This window comes from Schistocerca cancellata, chromosome 6 (assembly GCF_023864275.1).
Source record: "Schistocerca cancellata isolate TAMUIC-IGC-003103 chromosome 6, iqSchCanc2.1, whole genome shotgun sequence".
Taxonomy (NCBI): domain Eukaryota; kingdom Metazoa; phylum Arthropoda; class Insecta; order Orthoptera; family Acrididae; genus Schistocerca; species Schistocerca cancellata.
The window spans coordinates 289,849,405-289,870,063 of record NC_064631.1 but is presented as its reverse complement, the minus strand read 5'-3'; the positions used below and the strand labels follow the sequence as shown (position 1 = coordinate 289,870,063).

The 20,659-nt window shown below is 38.9% G+C and overlaps 1 protein-coding gene across 2 annotated transcripts in view; it reads left to right on the top strand.

Moving 5' to 3' along the window:
• LOC126191590 (SHC-transforming protein 1) overlaps positions 1-15,697 on the top strand; it is a 113,181-nt gene extending 97,484 nt beyond the window's left edge. For both annotated transcript variants that reach the window (XM_049932535.1, XM_049932533.1), the window contains exons 10-11: positions 11,046-11,156; positions 11,261-15,697. In XM_049932535.1, coding sequence (XP_049788492.1) covers positions 11,046-11,156; positions 11,261-11,383 — 234 coding nt within the window. In that variant the 3' untranslated portion in view covers positions 11,384-15,697. The remainder of the gene's footprint in view (positions 1-11,045; positions 11,157-11,260) is intronic.
• Positions 15,698-20,659: the final 4,962 nt, after the last annotated feature.

The window sequence follows — 20,659 nt, the reverse complement described above, 5'->3', positions numbered from 1 at the left end:
CTTGTCTAAACTATTTATCGTCTATGTTTCACTTCCATACATGGCTAGACTCATTTCAAATACTTTCAGAAACACTTTCTGACACTGAAGTCTATACTAGATGCTAACAAATTTCTCTTCTTCAGAAACGCTTTCCTTGCCATTGCCAGTCTACATTTTATATCCCTCTACTTCGACCATCATCAGTTATTTTGCTCCCCAAACAGCAAAATTCATCTACTACTTTAGGTGTTTCATTTCCTAATGTAATTCCCTAATAGCCTTTCGCTCCCTGTATTTTACCTCTGCTACCTTCAGAATTTGAAAGAGAGTATTCCATTCAACATTGTCAAAAGCTTTCTCTAAGTCTACAAATACTAGAAACTTAGGTTTGCCATTCATTAATCTATCTTCTAAGATACGTTCTAGGGTCACTGTTGCCTCGCATGTTCCAACATTTCTGTGGAATCCAAACTGATCTTCCCTGAGTTCAGCTTCTACCACTTTTTCCATTGGTCTGTAAAGAATTTGTGTTAGTATTTTGCAGCTGTGACTTATTAAACTGTTAGTTCAGTAATTATCACACCTGTCAACATCTGCTTTCTTTTGGACTGGAATTATTATATTCTTCTTAAAATCTGAGGGTATTTCACCTGTCTCATACATCATGCTCACCAGATGGTACTCTTTTTATGGCTGGCTCGCCCAAGGCCACTCCCGGGGCCTTTTTTCGAATTAGATCTTTCAGTGCTCTGTGAAATTTTTCATGCAGTGTTGTATCTTCATCTACGTCCTCTTCCATTTCCATATTATTTTGCTCAAGTACATCGCCCTTATGTAGACCGTCTACATACTCCTTCAATCATTGTGCATTCCCTTATTTGCTTAGGACTGCTTTTCCATCTGAGCTCTTGATATTCATATGGGTGGTTCTCTTTTCTCCAAAAGTCTCTTTAATTTTCCTGTAGGCAGTATCTGTCTTACCCTCTGGTGATACATCACCTCTACATCCTTACATTTGTCCTCTAGCCAACCGTGCTTAGCCATTTTGCACTTCTTGTCGATTTCATTTATGAGACGTTTGTACTTCTTTTTTGCCTGCTTCATTTACTGCATTTTTATATTTTCTCTTTTCATCAATTAAATTCAATCTCTCTTCTGTCACTCAAGGATTTCTACTAGCCCTTGTCTTTTTACCTACTTAGTCCTCTGCAGTCTTCACTGTTTCATCTCTCAAACCCACTCATTCTCCCCTGCTGTCTTCACTGTTTCAGCTCTCAGAATTACCCATTCTTCTTCATCGGTATTTCTTTCTCCTGTTCTTGTCAATCATTCCCTAATGCTCTCTCTGAAACTCTCTAAACCTCTGGTTCTTTCAGTTCATCCAGTCCCATCGTACCTTTTTGCAGTTTCTTCATTTTTAATCTACAGTTCATAACCAATAAATTGTGGTCAGAGTCCACATCTGCCCCTGGAAATGTCTTACTATTTAAAACCTGGTTCCTAAATCTCTGTCTTACCACTGTATGACCTATCTGAAACCTTCTATTGTCTCCAGGTCTCTTCCACATATTCATCTTTCTTTCGTGATTCTTAAACCAAGTGTTAGCTATGATTAAGTTATACTCTGTGCAAAATTCTACCAGGCGGCTTCCTCTTTCATTCCTTTCAGTCCATATTCACTTACAACTTGCCCTTCTCTTCCTTTTCCTACTGTTGAATTCCACACATCATTACAGTAACTAATTTAGTATTGTTAGCATACTCATTATCAGAACAACATATTTCTATTATGTATCCAGTTCAGGGACACCTAATGGCCGAACCAATTGTTAGAACTGTATTACTTTGCAACTGTGACCTTAATAAATGCTCAAACAATGAAAAATCAGTGATGGAATAACAAAAATATTGAAATGGATAGGTTTATATCAACAAAAGTAATACATTTTTGAAAACATAATATCTAGTCACAAAGCAGCGGCAGAGCAACACAAACATAAAAGCTTTTACATATGCAAGCTTTCGGAGCCAGTGGTTACCTCTGGCAGGAAGGTTATAGGGGAAGAAACAGGGGTGAAGGAAAAGGACTGGTGAGGTTTAGGAAAAAGGGTAGAGTTTAGAAAAGTTGCCCAGAACCCTGGGGTAGGGGAAACTTACCGGAAGGTATGAGAAGGAAAGACTGATTGCTGGGAAGTGCATCAGACAACATTTGAAAACCTGAGAGCTTAAACTTGGAAGGTAAGGAAATATGCAAGACAGAGATTATTGTTATAACATCATGCATGAGTTGATAAGAATGAAAAGCTAAGTGCATTGTATGTGATGGAGGTGGGAGGGGACAGCAAATATTAGACAGATCAGAAAATTGAGGGAGTAGAAACTAAAACTGAGTGAAGAAAAGAATAGTTGCTGTCGAGGAATTCTGAGACTGTAGAAATTAATTTAAATTAAGACCAGGTGGACGGTGAGAACCAAGGACATGTTGTAGCACCAATTCCCACTTGTGGAGTAGTGAGAAACTGGTGTCCTGGGCAAGTCTTGCAGTGTGGATAGTCACAAGGGTATGAGCCATAGGGTAGGGAGATGGATGCAGTAGGAGCATAGGGCCTGACAAGGATATGTGAAAATTGAGAGGATGACAAAAAGCTATTCTAGGTGTGGTGGGCAAAATCTCTGGAAAAATGGATCTCATTTCAGGGCATGATTTTAGGAAGTCATGAAGTAGCTGATAAATACATTAAAGATCAGGATAATACTGAATGACAAATGGTGTACTCATAAGTTGTTTTTTGGAGGGGACAGCACTACCAGGATTGGATGTGACAGTCCGGGACTTCTAGTTTTGAACTAAGCTGACGGAGCAATTATGACCAGTGAAGGCTGAGGTGAAAATGGTGGTGTATTGCTGTAAAGAGTCGGCATCTGAACAGATAAGTTTGCCTTGAATGCCAAGGCTGTATGAGAGGGAGCATTTGTCTTGGAAAGGATGGCAACTGTCAGAATGTAAGTACTGTTGTTTGTTAGGAGGTTTAATGTGAATGGAAGTGTGTAGCTGGCCTTCAGTGAGGATGAGATCAACATCAAGGAAAGTTGTATGGGATTCAGAACAGGACCATGTGAAATTTAATTAGAACATCTTTAGAGATTCTAAGAATTTTAACAGATCATTGTCGACATGAGTCCATTTGGCAAAGACGTTATCATTGTATCTATACATTGATGACATAAATGAAATCTTTGCCATATGGACTCATGGTGAGGCTGACATGTTAAAATTCCTGGAACCTCTGAAGACATTCTCCCAGTTAAATTTCACATGTTCCTATTCTTATTCTGAATCCCATGAAATTTTCCGTGATGTTGATCTCATCCTCATTGAAGTCCAGCTACACACTTCCGTTCACATTAAACCTCCTAACAAACAACTATACTTACAAAGTCGTGCTTCGGTAGCTCAGATGGTAGAGCACTTGCCCGCGAAAGGCAAAGGTCCCGAGTTCGAGTCTCAGGCGGGCACACAGTTTTAATCTGCCAGGAAGTTTCATATCAGCAATCTGCCAGGAAGTTTCATATCAGCACACACTCCGCTGCAGAGTGAAAATCTCATTCTCGAAACATCCCTCAGGCTGTGGCTAAGCCATGTCTCCGCAGTATCCTTTCTTTCAGGAGTGCTAGTTCTGCAAGGTTCGCAGGAGAGCTTCTGTAAAGTTTGGAAGGTAGGAGACGAGATACTGGCAGAAGTAAAGCTGTGAGACCGGGTGTGAGTCGTGCTTCGGTAGCTCAGATGGTAGAGCACTTGCCCGCGAAAGGCAAAGGTCCCGAGTTCGAGTCTCGGTCGGGCACCCAGTTTTAATCTGCCAGGAAGTTTCATATCGGCGCACACTCCGCTGCAGAGTGAAAATCTCATTCTGGGAACTATACTTACATTTTGACAGTTGCCATCCTTTTCTCAGCAGTCAAGGCAACCGTATCTGTTCAGATGCAGATTCTTTACAGTGGTATACCACCATTCTCACCTTGGCCTTCACTGGACATAATTATCCCATCAGCTTAGTCCAAAAGCAGATGGCCTGGGCCATCACATCCAATCCTGGTACTGCTAAACCCTCCAAAAAAACAACTTAGGAGTACATCACTAGTTACTTAGTATTAACCTGGTCAAAAAACAACTTAGGAGTACATCACTTGTTACTTAGTATTAACCTGGTCTCGAATGTATTAATCAACTACTTCCCAAGGTCATGACTTCCTAAAATCATGCCCTGAAATGAGATTTTGCCCACCAAACCTAGAATAGCCTTTCATTGCCCTCTCAATCTCCACATATCCTTGTCAGGCCCTATGCTCCTCCTGCACCCATCTCCCTATCCTATGTGTCCTAACCCTATCACTGTCCCCACTACAAGAGATGCCCCATGCACCTTCCTACTACCACCTACACCAGGCCTGTAACTGGCAAAACATATAATATCAAATGGAGAGCCACCTTTGAAACGACAAGTCATATACCAGCTGTTATGTAAACACTGTTCAGCCTTACACATCATCATGACTGCCACCAACTTATCAGTTAGGATGAAAGGGCATAGGCAAAGGGTATATTCTGCAACACACAATATCCTGTTGCAGAGCATTCACTACAACATGACAGCCGTGACTTCAATGCTTGTTTCACCACGCTTGTCATCCCGATTGTTCCGCCAGACACCAGTTTCTCAGAACTCCGTAGGTGGGAACTGCTGTTACAACATGTCCTTGATTCTCACCACCCACCTGGCCTTAATTTACATTAATTTCTTCAGTTTCAGCATTTCTTCATAGTAACTATTCCTTTCTTCACTCCATTTTAATTTCCTGCATCCTCTATTTTCTGACCAGTCTATTTTTTACTGTCTCCCCCCCCCCCCCCTCTCACTCTCTCACATGCAATGCAAATATCTTTTTGCTCTTACTAACTCGTGCATGATGTTTTAGCAGTAATCTCTGTCTAGCATATTACCCTATTTTCCACCTTTAAGCTCTGTTTTTCAAATCTCGTCTGGTGCAGTCCCCCAACAATTAGTCTTTCCTTTTCATCCTGTGCGATAAGTCTCTCATGACCAGGGTCCTGGGTGACTTTTCTGAGCTCTACCCCTTTTCCTAAACCTCACTAGTCCTTTCCCATCATCCATCTTTATTCCCGTTCAACCTTTCTGCAGGAAGAAGGAGCCACTGGCTCTGAAAGCTTGCATATGTAATATCTTTTATATGTGTGTTCTCCTGCTACCGCTTAGTAAGTAGATTGTTTCTCCATCCAGTTATGAAAGAGATAGATCGTTGCTCACCACAGAAGGGCCACTGTTATGTACAGGCGCTTAGGCTCAACTGCTACACTGTGTGCTGTGAGAAGCAGTGTTGGCTGATGTGGGTACAGAAAACATGTGCATTGTGGAGGGTAAGGGCCAGCTGGGTACGGTTGGGGAAGACGTAGTGCTATCTGTGGGAGAGCAGCTCCCTCTACACTAACTTCTCAGTGTCCATGGTCTTGCTGCTGTTAAACACTAACCAACGACTGACCAACTATATTCCACCTACAGTTACTTTTCCTTTAATGGCAGCCCCTACAAACAAATTAGTGGTACAGCAATGGGTCCCCATATGGCACCATCCTGTGCCAACCTATTCGTGGGCCATGTAGAAAAATACTTTATGGCCCCCAGAATCACGAACCTCTCACCTTTCTCAGATTCATTGATGTCTGCATGACCTGTACCAAGGCTGATGTCAACCTGTCCATTTCCCCATGATTTATATCCCTGTGATTGTCCTCCCACTATCACCTACTCTATTCCTGTCACAGACATTTCCTATCCTGCCAGAGTCGAGGCCACCTGTGAAAGAGGCTATATGATCTACCTGCAACCACTGTGTGGCATTCTACACATTACACATTAGCAACCTATCTGCATGAATGGCCACCACCAAACTGAGGCCAAGAGACGATTGGATCATCTTTTTACCGAACATGCTGTACAACATGGTCTGATTTCAGTGACTGCTTCACAGCCTATGGCCTCTAAATTCTTCCCACCAACATCTTTTCTAAATGTAGCTTGTGAGAACTCTCCCTCCAATATACATTTCATTCTTGTAACCTGCTAGGGCCTCAACGTTCACTAGTCCCTGCCCCCATCTGCCTCATCCCGTTCCCTGCTCTTACTCCAGATCTGCTTGAGTCTTCTTTCCAACCATCAGAACTGCATAGTCCTTCCCCTTTCTCTCCTCTTATTACTGTTGCAATGTATAGGACGGGTGATGTAGCAGATATTAGTAGTCGTTCAGCAAATTATTTTACAGTTTTTCAAGCAAACAATTACTGCTCAGTTATAAAACTGAATTTATATGCCTCTTCAAAGATGATCCACCAGAAGTACACCCCAAAAGTTTAACTACAAATGAAAATTCAGAAAAGAGCACAATACGGTATTGAACAATCACAAAATGTGTATGAAGTAACTGATACCATAGGTATATAAGAAGAAAAGACTGTGGTGCAAGTACAGTGAAACCTCTTTATAACGTTCCTCCATATAATGTTTTCCTCTATGTTACGTCCGTTTTTTTTTCGGTCCCGACTAAATGCCCATATAAACAATGTTAAATTTTCCTCTTTACTGCGTTTCTTCTATATTACAGTTTCCTCCATGTAACGCTCATATTTTTGGAACCCTGGTCAATTATTTACTCTTTATAACGTTTAAGTGACTGGATGTAGACGCATCGTTTTCCGTTATGTGGTTTTTTGCACTGGCTCGGGAAGCCCGCACTCAGCGTATATGTCAGCGGCAAAACCCGGTCACGTGACATGTGACGCACATTCTGCTTGCGATCTTTTTGGCGCCATTACAGTCGATGCTTTGTATTAGTACTTAGTAGCATGTGTCTTCGGTATAACGTTTTTTTAAAGCTTTCATCAGTGGACATGGGTGAAAAGCGGAAGAATATTTCTCTGGAAGAGAAGGTTTCTATTATTAAAAAAGTGGAGGCATCTCCTGGCGTGAATCGCGTGGAGCTAGCGAAGCAATTGGGACTGGCCCCTTCAACACTCAACACTATCATGAAAAACAGATCGTCGATAATAGAAGAGTTTGAGAATTGTGGAAATTCGAAACGTATACGTTTGAAACAATCCACTTACGACGAAATGGAGAAAGTTTTATTAACTTGGTTTCAGCAAGCACGTGCTGCAAACATTCCTATAAACGGAACTATTTTGAAGGAGAAGGCGCTTCAAATATCACTTCAGCTAGGAATGGACAATTTTAAGGCGTCCAATGGATGGATTGATAAATTTCGACAGCGTCATGGTGTTGTGTACAAATCGGAATGTGGAGAAAGTAAAAGTGTGGATGAACCAACTGTAGCTCAGTGGATACAGAATCTCCCTAATCTGATACAGGGCTACAAACTGTGTGACATTTATAACGCTGACGAAACCGGCATGTTTTTCAATGTAATGCCGGATAAGACATTTACTTTTCGTGGGGAAAATTGCCATGGCGGTAAGAAGAGCAAGGAACGTCTTACCGTTTTGTTGTGTACAAATGCTGATGGCAGTGAAAAACTGAAACCTTTGGTTATCGGGAAGCCAAAAAATCTGAGGTGCTTCAAAAACATTTCCACGTTTCCGTGCAAATATACAAACAATGCCAAGGCATGGATGACGAGTGAAATATTTTTACGTTTTCTAAGAGAATTTGACGCCAAAATGGGGAGTGCTGCAAGAAAAGTGCTGCTGTTTGTGGATAGATGTGCGGCACATCCACCAGACGTACCCTTTCTGAGAAATGTTAAAGTAATTTTCCTGCCATCCAACTGCACCAGCCGTCTGCAACCTTTGGACTTGGGCATAATACACGCCCTTAAGGTTAAATATAGGACAGCCCTTGTAAAAAAGGCCTTGAATTTGATGGATCAAAGGAAACCGGGAAGCCAGCAAAGCTCACAACTGAAACTGAACATTTTACAGGCAATAAATTTAATTATGTACTCATGGAGGGAAGTAAGTGCTGAAACTATTAAAAACTGTTTCACAAAAGCGGGATTCTGTGAGAATGAGATGGCAGCTCCTGTAGAAGAAGTTGCAAGTGATTTGCAAGAGTTTCACCAATTAATAGGCAGTGATTCTGTCACTTTTGAGGACTTTGTGGCTGTGGATGACAACGTGGCAACCACAGGAGTACAAAGTATTGAGGAGCTGACTGCAGAGAGAAGTTTGGAGAGTAATAGTGGTAGTGAAAGTGACAGTGACAAGGAAGATGACCCTGTGCCCTCATATATAAGGCAGCTGAAGCCTTTGAAACATTCAGGAGGTACATGATGGCCCATAGACTTGAGGACAGAACAGTAGTTCAACTTGCTCATTTGGAGCAAGAAATGATTGCCATAGAGTCTAGGAGAAACAGAAAACAAGCAAGCCTGCTTGAATATTTTAAAAAATCATAGGTATGTTATTTTCAGATTGCTTAGGTTCCTAGAGTTTTGTGCAAATTTAAGTTCCATTTGATAATTCAATTATTGAAGTATTTTTTTTTTTGTATCTAATTCTTTTTTAATCTGTCCCATTTACTGTGTTTTTATGTAATATGTTCAGTATATCATAAACAAAATTTGGCTCATATTCTATAATTGGGTCAACTGAAAAATGGGATACCACCTGTCAGCTTTGGAGAATGATGTCAATCTTAAGAATCTGTTATAACTTTTTACTGTACAAACTGATCAATTTACTTTCACCCATCCACGTACCGAGCTCCATGTTTTAATTAAAAAAACTAATCAGTTGATACATTGATAATTTGCAATGAATATCATATGTTATGAAAATTTAAAACGTCATCTATTTGTCAAAGCTGATTAGTGGTATCCTGATCTTCAGTAATGCCCTATAATTATTATTTGGAAGCCTTCCTCTGTATAGTGTTTTCCTCTATACAGTGTTCAGAATTTGTGGTCCCTTGAAAAACGTTATATAGAGGTTTCACTGTACATGAAAATTAACTAGAATTAACGAGATGGATACTACATTTGGTGAATGTTGATCAAAAGCAAATGTGAGAAGAATTTCATAGCCTTGTTAGGACAATTATGTTCCTTCTATTTTTCTTCTGCCTCCTCGTTTCTGTGTCATAAATTTCCGTGTTATGTTATATAGAAATTAATTTTTACTTGAATTTATTCTTATTCAATATATTTTGTTATTGTCCTAAACATGAATTGTGTATTTCTATCTGTTGAGTTATGAACACAATTTGTTTCTGTTCGTTTAGTTAGGCTATTATGTAACACGCAATTAAATAATAATCATTTCACTAAGTTTATGGACATCCATAAATGGTATAAGTAAGGAAAAATGCACTAGGGAATCATGTTATATAACAATTTTGTATGTTCTGACTGCATTTTGATTTCAAGCTGAAATAAACTTTTTGGAGTAAACTGCTAACATAAAATCCATGTCAAGTGTAATAAATCAAACAGTGGAAAATCCAGGATGGAATGCTACAATATTATGAGAAGGAAAGTTGCTACTCACCATATAGCGGAGATGCTGAGTTACAGATAGGCACGACAAAAAGATTTTCACACTAAAAGCTTTCGGCTAATAACCTTTGCATACATACACGTGCGAGCGCCCGCCCGCCCATACACACACACATACACACACACACACACACACACACACACACACACACACACACACACACGACTGCAGTCTCAGGCAACTGCAACCACACTGCAAGGGGCAGCACCAGTGCGTGATGGAAGTAGCGACTTGGTGGGGGTAAGGCTGAGGCGGGGAGGGGGAGGGATGGTAGGGTGGGGCACAGGAATGTAGGATGTATTGCAGGGAAAGATCCCACCTACGCAGTTCAGAAAATCTGGCATTGGTGGGAAGGATCCATATGGCACAGGCTGCGAAGCAGTCATTGAAATGAAGGATATCATGTTTGGCAGCTTGTTCAGCAACAGGGTGGTCGACTTGTTTCTCGGCCACAGTTAGTCGGTGGCCATTCATGCGGACAGACAGTTTGTTGGTTGTCAGGCCTACATAGAATGTAGCACAGTGGTTGCAGCTTAGCTTGTAGACCACGTGACTGGTTTCACAGGTAGCCCTGTCTTTGATGGGGTAAGTGGTGATAGTGACCGGACTGGAGAAGGTGGTGGTGGGACGACGTATGGGACAGGTATTGTATCTAGATCTATTACAGGGTTATGAGCTATGAGGTAAAGAATTGGGAGTAGGGGCTTTGTAAGGTTCAGTGGATGGTGGAATACCACAAAGTGGTTAGGACATTTCTCACTTCAGGGCATGATGAGAGGTAATCAAAACCCTGGCAGAGAATGTAATTCAGTTGCTCCAGTCCTGGGTGGTACTGAGTTACAAGGGCAATCCTCCTCTGTGGCTGGATAGTGGGACTTTGGGAGGTGGTTTGAGGCTGGAAAAATAATGCACAGGAGATTTGTTTTTAGAATAGAAGATACAAACAAAATTTATGTTCGACATGAAAAAGATTATGCAAGAACATCTCATATTACATGATTTATTGAAATGATGTTTTTTGAAATCTCTTGCTTATCACAAAACTCCTTTGGCATTTGAATTTTGCAACAGTACCAACCAACACCTCAAGTCTAATGATAGCCCTGAAGATGTAAGTGACAGACTGTTTTGCACAACAAATGCATATAGCTGCATTTTTAATACTTGCCCCCTTAATATGGTGTTATTGAGACTTGTATTTGTAATTTATTGGTTCCAGTTTTTAACAAAAGTTTTGATCATAGAGCACTCCTGAGCAAAAGTGGGAACTTTTTACAGTGTCTTCTAACTTTGAAATCACTTCCATACAAACCATAGTCTTTCATTTGAACTTTCTTCTCTATGGCAGCCTAAGATTTATCTGCCATATTGTAAAAGTATTGATTTCAGCACAGCTCATAAAAGAGTAGATTACTTGCATTGCATTGTACTCTTTTTGTAAGTTAGTGGTTGTATTCATTTTAATGTATGCAATTGGCAGGATGGTGACTTCCTGGTCCGCGAGTCTCAGGGATCTCCTGGGCAGTATGTTCTCACTGGAATGCAGGGTGGTGTAAAGAAGCATCTGCTTCTTGTAGATCCAGAAGGAGTGGTAAGTTGCCATCAAAAAATTGCAACCTTTTTTAATTTTTTTTTAATTTTTTTTATTTTTATTTTTGCTTACTTATATATTTTCTGATGTAAATACTCTTTCAGGTTCGCACTAAGGATCGGATGTTCGAAAGTGTTAGTCATCTCATAAATTACCATTGTCACAATAAGCTCCCTATCATATCAGCGGAAAGTGCACTTGTGCTGCGTCGTCCTGTTTGCAAGTGAAGCAGGTTTGTCATTTTCTTTTTGCTCGTAAATGTTCAGACAGTTGTTATTTTCAGATGTGTATGGAAATTATTGATTTTTCTGTTTGTGTTTGCTCTGTTGTATATTTTGTGGTGCCGTGCAGCTTTTGCTGTTTTTTGTGTAGCACTAAATACACTTTTGTGTACTATTATTAGATGATTAATAAGTTAACTGTATATGATATCGCATTTTCCTATTATATAGGTTTAATGATACGTATCAAAATGCGCCAGTTGTTTAGTTTTCATTATGGTTTCACGCATGACCTGATTACCTGCTCTTCATAAAATTGTAGTTCAGGTGCATATAGTTTGAACAGAAAAAGCCATTTTATTGTATTCTGGGAGTGACAGTCTCAATTAAAGGGAGCAAATTATATGCTGTACTATGAGAGAACATTACTGTTTTTTTCCGAGGAACATGTTTTGTAAGCCATGAATATTTAAAAGCATATAAGTGTTGCTATGTATGTCATTTTATTTTATTTACTTTTCTATAAAGAGTGTATCATATTTTTAAGACAACTGCATTATTGTGTGTGCTCATTGGTGCCAGTTAGTTCTTACAGCTATATTTCAAAAGTAGTCTTAGTAATGTTTCGAAGTATCCTTTCTAATTTTACAGTGGATGGTTCCTATAAGGGACTAAACATCAGCAACCTTGATAAGTATATACTGTGCCATTTACTTTAACTGTATCATGTAATTGTATGTGCTATGTAACTAAATGTGGTGACTGTAGTTGTTTGTGATCTGAATAAGAAAATGAGACATCAGCTGACACATCTTGTTAGGTGTGAATTGGAAGAACAAGGTAGTTAAACTGAGTACAAAACAATACAAAGGGTGTGGATCTCTGGTTATGATATTGGTATCATTTACTGTAGTCACTTTCCATTATATGTGTAAATTTTTATGGTTGCAGTAAATGGAAATAAATGTGATCGTATCACCATGATTATCATCATAGACAAAATTTTTGTTCAATTGTCTCTTTTTTTCCCCTCTTCCCTATACATTTGTATTTTTGAAGTGCACAATTTTGGGAGAAAATAAACTTAATTACTGCCAGTCCTGGTAGAATTTTCGTTGAAGAAAGCAGTTATAAATTGTAAGACAATTGCATGAAATATGTGTTGAAAGCCTTTTGCAGAGTAGTGAAACCAAGATCTCCCATAACAGTTATTTCTATGTAGTTGATGTTGGATTTACTATAGACTGTACCTGTGATAAGAACATTTATAAACCAGTGTGACATGGAAGATATGTTGTGCTACTTTACTTTTACAGCATATTTGTCAGTTTGAAGTGTCTTGGTTTAGCATTGGAATTGTATGTGATATAAACTGTGATAAATTTTATGGTGTTTCATAATGTGGTAACAGCAATTACACATCACATTAAACAGTGCTAGAATATCATTTTTTATTTCTCTCTTTTACCATACTGGTGTTTCACCCAATTTACCAGCTAACTTTTCTGTTTAATTGTTGAATATTCCTATGTCCTGTAACTCAGTTCAGTTTTCTTCCTCAGTCTGAAAGCCATTGTTTCTGAAAACATTTGCTCATGAGTATTAGTCTGCTGCCACTCAGTAAGTAGCATATTTTTTAAATCTGTTAGTGAAATTTCACAGAAAAAATGGTAATACTATTTCAAAATCTACAAAAGCTATCAATAAATGAGAGGAAAATGATCCAAAAATTTGACCTGAAATGCATCGTTTAATTATGTGTTAGCTTATGGAAATATGTACTGAAAGATAAGTGATAAGTTTGTAATATATGCTTGCAGAATACAGGCAAGCAAATATTGCAAGAATAGTTTTCAGGGTTGCCACAGGTTCGGGAAATCGGGGAATTTCAAACATGTCAGGGAAATTTGGAAAAAGAAAAAAATCTCTTTTTTGTATCAGTAAATGAGATGGTTTGTTTACTGAGGTTTCTTGCATTGTTGCTGGGAGGGTGCAGCTGAGTACATGCGCTGCTTCCCTACTGCCTCACTCCTACAGCTTCTCCTCTTCCTACCACTCCTCTCAGCTTGCAGTCAGTGTTGTCACCACTTCTTGCTGCTAGCCTAACAGCTGCCGACAAGAGCCGAGGAGAGATGAAGAGTGGTTTGTTTGGATCTGATTCTCAGAGACTGTAGAAGTAGTGTTTCAAAAGCTCCATATCGTACCAAGTTCGAGAATTAAAAAAGAAAGACTTCTTCCACTTAGACTGCTGCCATACCATCCAGACCTAAATCCCACTGAAAGTGTCTAGAATCTTGCAAAGAATAAGGCCTGTAATTGTAATCAATCGAGCATCTTGATCTTGGAGTTGCAGAAAATAATAGCTAATGCTTTTGCTATTGTGACTTGAAAGAAGTGTCATCTCACATGAAAAAGTGTGTGATGACTGTTGGGGATGATATTTCTTGATGGACGAGGAAACTGAGACTATAACAACATCACTTGGTGTGGATTGAAGCAAAAAGTCGTACTGACATAGCAGCTGGAGGCGGCGCTCGTGTGTGCACGGGCTGTGTGTGAGTGAGTGTGTGAATGTATGTGTGCTTTTCTAATAAAAGCTATGGCTGAAAATTTAGCTGTGAGTGTGATTGTCTTTTCTACTTGCGTATCTGCAGCTCAGCAATCACCTTTACAGTGAGTTGCTACCCATCCTCATTATTGTTGATTCTCAGAGTATTTGAACAAGTTATCTGTTGCATGGATTGATCACCGTGGTCTCATTTCATCAACATGCTGTCTGTGGCTCTTGAATACCTGGCCACGCAAGTGGATTTCCACGACGGCATGTCATTTCTGTGGGTATCTGTAATGGATCAGGCCTGTTGATCTGAAGCCATTCAGTTCCTGCTAATGTGGAGGCTCTGCCCATCGGATCTAGTCTCACCGATGTGCCCACAGACCTGGGCTGTTTGTGTGTGTCATAATACAGCAGAGTTTCATGGTTTATCCATGGACCCTCGGACTGCAGTGCTCCTCAGCAGGCTAGAGACCATGGGCGATGGATTTCAGGAATTGCAACTATCTCACCACAAGCGTGTTGTGCAGTGTGGCATTTTATAGACAGTTTATTTGTTTTAGTGCATTTTGTCACTTCAAAAGTAGTTTGTGTTAGAAAGGATAGAAAGATAGGAAGAAGAAAATTGTCAGTCGCTGGCAGTTTGTACGCTATGTACTTGCATATTTCTCAAAAGAAAAATTTGCACAATACCTGTAAAATAATAGATACAACACAGTAGGTAATAACCGACAATAAAAAACATTGTAAAACCAACGTTTTATTAGCGGTCACCTACTGTGTTGGTTTACACAATTCTTCCCCATCTTATCCACTTCTTTCAAGAGGCCTACTTTTTTCTGAGGTTATTTCTGAAATCAGTGAAGGTATTTTAAATCCATCTTGTAACTCCAAGGAAATACGTATTTTTGTCATCAAATGTGTTTCGTTTTATTGAAATAAAATAATTTCATTGGTCTTAATGGAACACACATGCCATTTGGCTTGCTTTCTCGATCTAAAAACAGTTCATTACAAAAGTTCATTAGTACTTAAGATTTTTGCTAAAATCAGAAAAACACCCTCTACTTGCAAGTTTATTTTAGATTCTCATTTGCACTATTGTTTCTTGTACCGTAGCTGCAAAAACAGGTTGGCAGCTTACATCTTAACTGACCTGATATCGCAAAATTCAGAGGAAAATATTAAAATTTTCTGGAAAGCCGGGAAATAGGGAATTTCACCTGGGGGAACTTGTGGCAACCCTGGTTTTGGAATTAAAGCCCCACCAAACAACTTATGTGCTTTTTAGAGCATCACTGTACTTTGTAATTACTTGGTGCACAGTATCTCAGTAATTGTTCCTTCCTCATCTGCATTCTTTCCTAGAAAAGTAGAGTAATAAAGATTGCAAAATCTTACCCTGGTGCAGTTGCATCTGCCCTGTATACACAAATCTATCTCTACATTATGTACAGATGTAACTTTTTTTGTGTTATTATGCATTGACAAATACAAAACCAAAATACATTTTTTAAATGTTTCGTAAACCACTAAGGAATGTTATGAAAGCGTGATTATTTTGTTTCATTTAATCTGTTTTATATATGTTATCAGATTAAGAGAGATCATAAAATTTAAGCAGCTCTCATAAGAGGAGACTGTTAAATATCCTGTATGGCAGATTTATGAAATAGACGTAAAGTTATTTCATACCACAGATTGTAATACTTTATTACATTTGAGATGTACATTTCATTATTTTGTAATAAAATTTAAACATATCATATGACTTATTTAATTAGCGAACATATCCATCTGCTTGGTTTGAAATTCTATTTGCGAGTGATGCTAATTTTTGAGTGAGCGTACCTGTTCCTTCTGTATTATGAGGAAAGTAAAACTCCTTCCTTTATCAGTTGCGGGTGAAATAGACTTTCTGAGGAAAAGCATAGAATTCAGTTCCCTTCCTCACCCCTCTTGTTCCTCGTGTTTTCCTCCCTTGATATAAAATGTATATAACCATTTGTTGAATGTATATACATATTTGAGCTGTGCAAAATGTATATCATCCTCAATTGATTGTGTGCACTAATATCTATTATTTTAGTGTGTAAAATGTGGTGGGTACTAACATCTGTACTTTTTTATATTTTTGTAAGTAAACTATGGCCATGTGGCCATATTTACAAATTAATTTGTGATGTGAATATAAAATGGCTCATTCTACATCATCACGATTTATCGTGCAAAATAACAACATGAAACTAAGGGAACTGTACAAGTTACTGCATGCTTGAAAAACATACGTGTGCAAGCATTTTGCAGAAATTGTTGTCACCCATATACAATTCAAACATGTTTGTACAATTTGTATAATGATTGTGTAGATCACAGAATATTGCACAATCACTTTGGCAACATTTGCATCTGAAAAAGAAAGGAAAATGTGAGATGTTATCTAAAGAGCAGTAAATGAAATGAAAAAATGATTTGCTCAGTTAACTGAAGATATATGTATGATAATTGCCTATATGAATGAAGAGGAATTTGTTAGTTTTATCCCAGGTTTTTTTCTCATTATTTACACAAATCATTTACTTGTGTGTTACAGCTTCAGATCTCAGAGAAAAATTGTAAATTTATAAACTTATAATAATATCAATGAGGCAAATATAAAATTATTTGTTTAATGTTCAGATGAAAATTGCACCAGTCGGTATGTAGACCCACTCTGAATGTTGTTTTTGCACATGAGAGGAGTTTGTTGTTTTGTATTGCAGTTCATCCTAACTGCTTCAAGTGATTGGAAACTACTCCAAATCGGTGTGCTGTGAAGGCTACTGAGATACCTATACCAGAGATATCGACAGTATCTCAAGTAGTGTCTTCGCCCACAGATAATGATTCTGCTACAATAAGTTAGGATCTGTCAGCACTCATTCATTTGACTGTAAGTGGCATGTCAGTGGTGGGTGTACGGCCCCTGTAAAAGAGAGGCTGGGGCCGGGGAGGACCCACGGTATGACACCCATCCTGCTAATGCTCAATAGCAATTTTATCATTTTGATAATATTGCTGGTACAGAGAATATAGAAGAGGAGCAGAGGTGAATAGGAAATCATTCTAGTGACAATATGAACCTCAAATGGGGAAACCCACTGACGTGAGTGACTTCGACAAAGAACAGATTGGCATGGCCCATCACCTGGGAATGAGCATCTAAAAACAGTGAAGCTGGTCATCTGTTTGTGTATTACTGTTGCAAGCATCTATGGAAAGTGGTTGAAAGACAGTGAAACTGTGAGTATGTAACATAATGTTGAATAATTTTAGATAACATGCATGGAGATAAAACAGTAGATGATAAAAAATTGCAATGCCCGCATTTGATACGGAGTCTTGCTCAGATAACCTCACATGCAGCTTAAATTTCTATTTTAATGGATTTTATTTTATTTCATAATGCGACAAATACACCAACTCCATTTCCCAGCGGTCTATTATTTCTTGCACCAAAAATCAGGTTTTAGTCAGCTTTCTGTAGCTATTGTGGTATGATGTTTACTGCTTATATGGGCTGCTTCAAACTTTATAATAAATACTTAGAAAGTTGATCACTAGCATTTTAATCATGCGTATGTGGAGACCATTTCTTTGAATCTTTCACTAATACCTTGGGGGTCTCGTACAACTACTTTATTTGGAATGGATGGAGAGTTGCCCAAGCTAAAAACCATGCCTTTCAGTTCTCAGCACAATACAACAGATTGTGAACTTTGTTGAAACTTGGTGAGTAAGGCTGGTATTCCCAGTCACTGTAATGATCACAGTATGACCTCAGAGCCCGGACAACAGGTATCATTCACTCCAATGTGCACCACAAGCTTCAGTTGACTGCTCCTTATTCCTTCAGTGGCTGCCATAACAGCCTCTTCACCATGTTGAATGAAGCCTGCAGGCATACACACTCAGTGCACAACATGAGCCTTCCCATCCATTGCTGCCATTTTCTTGAGGGATATCATCATTCACTGTGCATTTGAATTACTAGCAATTAACAGACCCTTATCCTTTTGTGCTAGCCTTCATCTGACACTGGTCACAGCAGGTAAAATATGTTTCACTGACTTGATGGCAGTTTCAGTTGAAAACAGCACATTGAACTTGGTTTGGAGGATGGGTGTAGTACTTTGTTTTTCCTGGTCACTGCCTACTCTGTAATGGCACCTAGAGTACACTGACGTGCCCATTACAGAAGTGGACAAGCAGTGATGGCCTCTGTACTTCCCGCAGACAGTGTCCATTGGAGAGGACAGTGCTTCAGATACCTTTGATATTCTTGTCCACGAATCTTAGGATTTCACCCAGAACACCTGTTCAAAGCAGCTTCCAGTTGTGTGACAGTAATGGGAGCTATTTCAGTCTGCTTACAAGCAGCAAGTAATTCATCCCGTACCCAAGTACAGCATTTGCATTGGGGCTGCATTCCGATTAGTGCTATGTTTATCTGCACTATAAACAAATCCCAGATAGCACAGTAAGCCGGTTTCAAACTTGTTTCCAGCTGTAAAGTTTAAGTATACAAGCTTGATCAAAGCTGGAATATTCAAGCCTGTTAGCTGGATTCTAGCTTGAAATAAACATCAAAGTTGGCAGAGTTCAAGCTATATTTCAAGCTTGACTTATCAAGCTTGGCTCCAGCTGTATCTACACACGTGGAATACAGCCTGGTATTTACAGCTTGTTTTAAGCTATATAAATATTAATCTGAATTTATTGAACCTAATTAATTACGTTACGTAATATTTAACATTTGTAACATTAATGTACCGAACTGTTTTCTAGTATAAAACAAACTTGTCAACGAACCACAACCATTAACGCGCGTCACAAAGGTAAAATGGCCGTAAACGTAACTTTACGTTACGTAATGTTTAACATTTGTAACATTAACGTACCGAACTGTTTTCTAGTATAAAACAAACTTGTCAACAAACCACAACCATTAACGCGCGTCACAAAGGTAAAATGGCCGTAAACATAGCAAGGCTCAGAAAAGTAAATAAAATAAGATAAAACAGAACTGGAGACAGCCACACTCAAACCAAACTCCGCGCTGTCATGACGTCACACACGACAACACCCTTACGTCACGGCTTATAAACGCTTGTGGCGCTTCCCGTGGACGTCTATGGAAGCTATGCTGCGCGCGCATCTGCTGTACAGCCTTCCAGGGAAGTTACAGTTTATTTCAAGCTTGGGAAAATTATTTTAATTCAAGCTAAATTTTTACAGCTTGATGTAAACTGTGTAACAGGTTGATTTTTCAATCTTGAATTTTCAACTGAACCTAAACTCAATACCCACATTGAAACAAGCTGTGTAACAGGTTGATTTTTCAATCTTGAATTTTCAACTGAATGTAAACTCAATATCCACCTTGAAATAAGCTTGAGTGCTAGCTGGGATAACTTTAAAATTAGCCTTGCTAACACTGCTTTAATTTCGGGAACTATTATGCTACAAAGATATCACGTTCCCTTTAAGATATGAAGCTACAATATCCAAGAAGGTGGTTTGGGTAAGTAATTATAAAATTTGATGAATTCCTAAAAAAAAACTTAATATCATCAGTTTTTATGCTCACAGATAGACTCATGTAACAGCGTCTGAAACAGTGTAATGTACGACAAAATGTCAGTGGTATCCACTGATGTAGCAGGAAAGTAAATGAAACTAAATGTGACAAAATTAATATTCATAGAACAGAATATTACAATACTGCAGTTGAATTCAAAAGTGGTACGTTTACATCACAGTTGTAAAATTTAAAACACGGACTTCAATGAAAGTGGTCAGAGAGAGGAAGAAAGGTGGAACTACTTCACTGAACGCATAGTACTTACACTGCAATAAGGGAGTGATGTTGAAGATGCTGTTGTAGCAACTAATGGGGAAAAGGTGAAACCACCTGCAGGTTGTGGCCCACTTTGTAACGAGTGATGTGAGAAGACCAACCTTGTTCATGGGGTTTCAACAAAGTGCTCAATCTTGCAGCATTGTCCCTAGAACTAATCAGATACGTCTGGGTCTTAACCGAGTAAAAGTATGGAAATAGGGACGTGAAGGTTCAGTGACAAGCTGGGCTGTAACTTCCTGGAGTTAAATCATAAGGCTGAGAATTGTGGGATACTCCTAAATGGGACAGGGATGCATTACACATCAATTTACTTCCCAGGTGGCTGACTGTGTGTGAATTGCACACAAGAGAAATTCTCCACTTAGGTAGTGATACCTATAAGAGACCCCAAAGAATCAAATATGTTCCTCGCAGGCGAGAGTATTAAATCCCTAGTGCTCAATTGTCAAAGAATTTGAAACAAAATCCCAGTGTTTGAAACAGTCCTAAAGAGCAGTGGTGTTCATATAATATTAGTTACAGAAGGTTAGCTAGCTAAAAACCAAAACTGATAGCAGTGAGATTTTGAAAATATATATAATTTTGAAAGGATAGGCTAATGGGAAATGGAGACGATGTATTTGTTGCAATGAACAAGAAACTCAAATCCACTGGGACATGAATTGAGACTGCACCCTTACTTTCATTTGAGAAATTTTTTTACCGGTAAGTAGTTGTTTGGTTTAGAAGGATCAGAATCCATTAAACGCCTTTGTTTGGCATAGGAGTAAAATATTATAGTGCAGCATTTACTTTGACCTATGTGCTACAGAATTGGTTGTTTGTG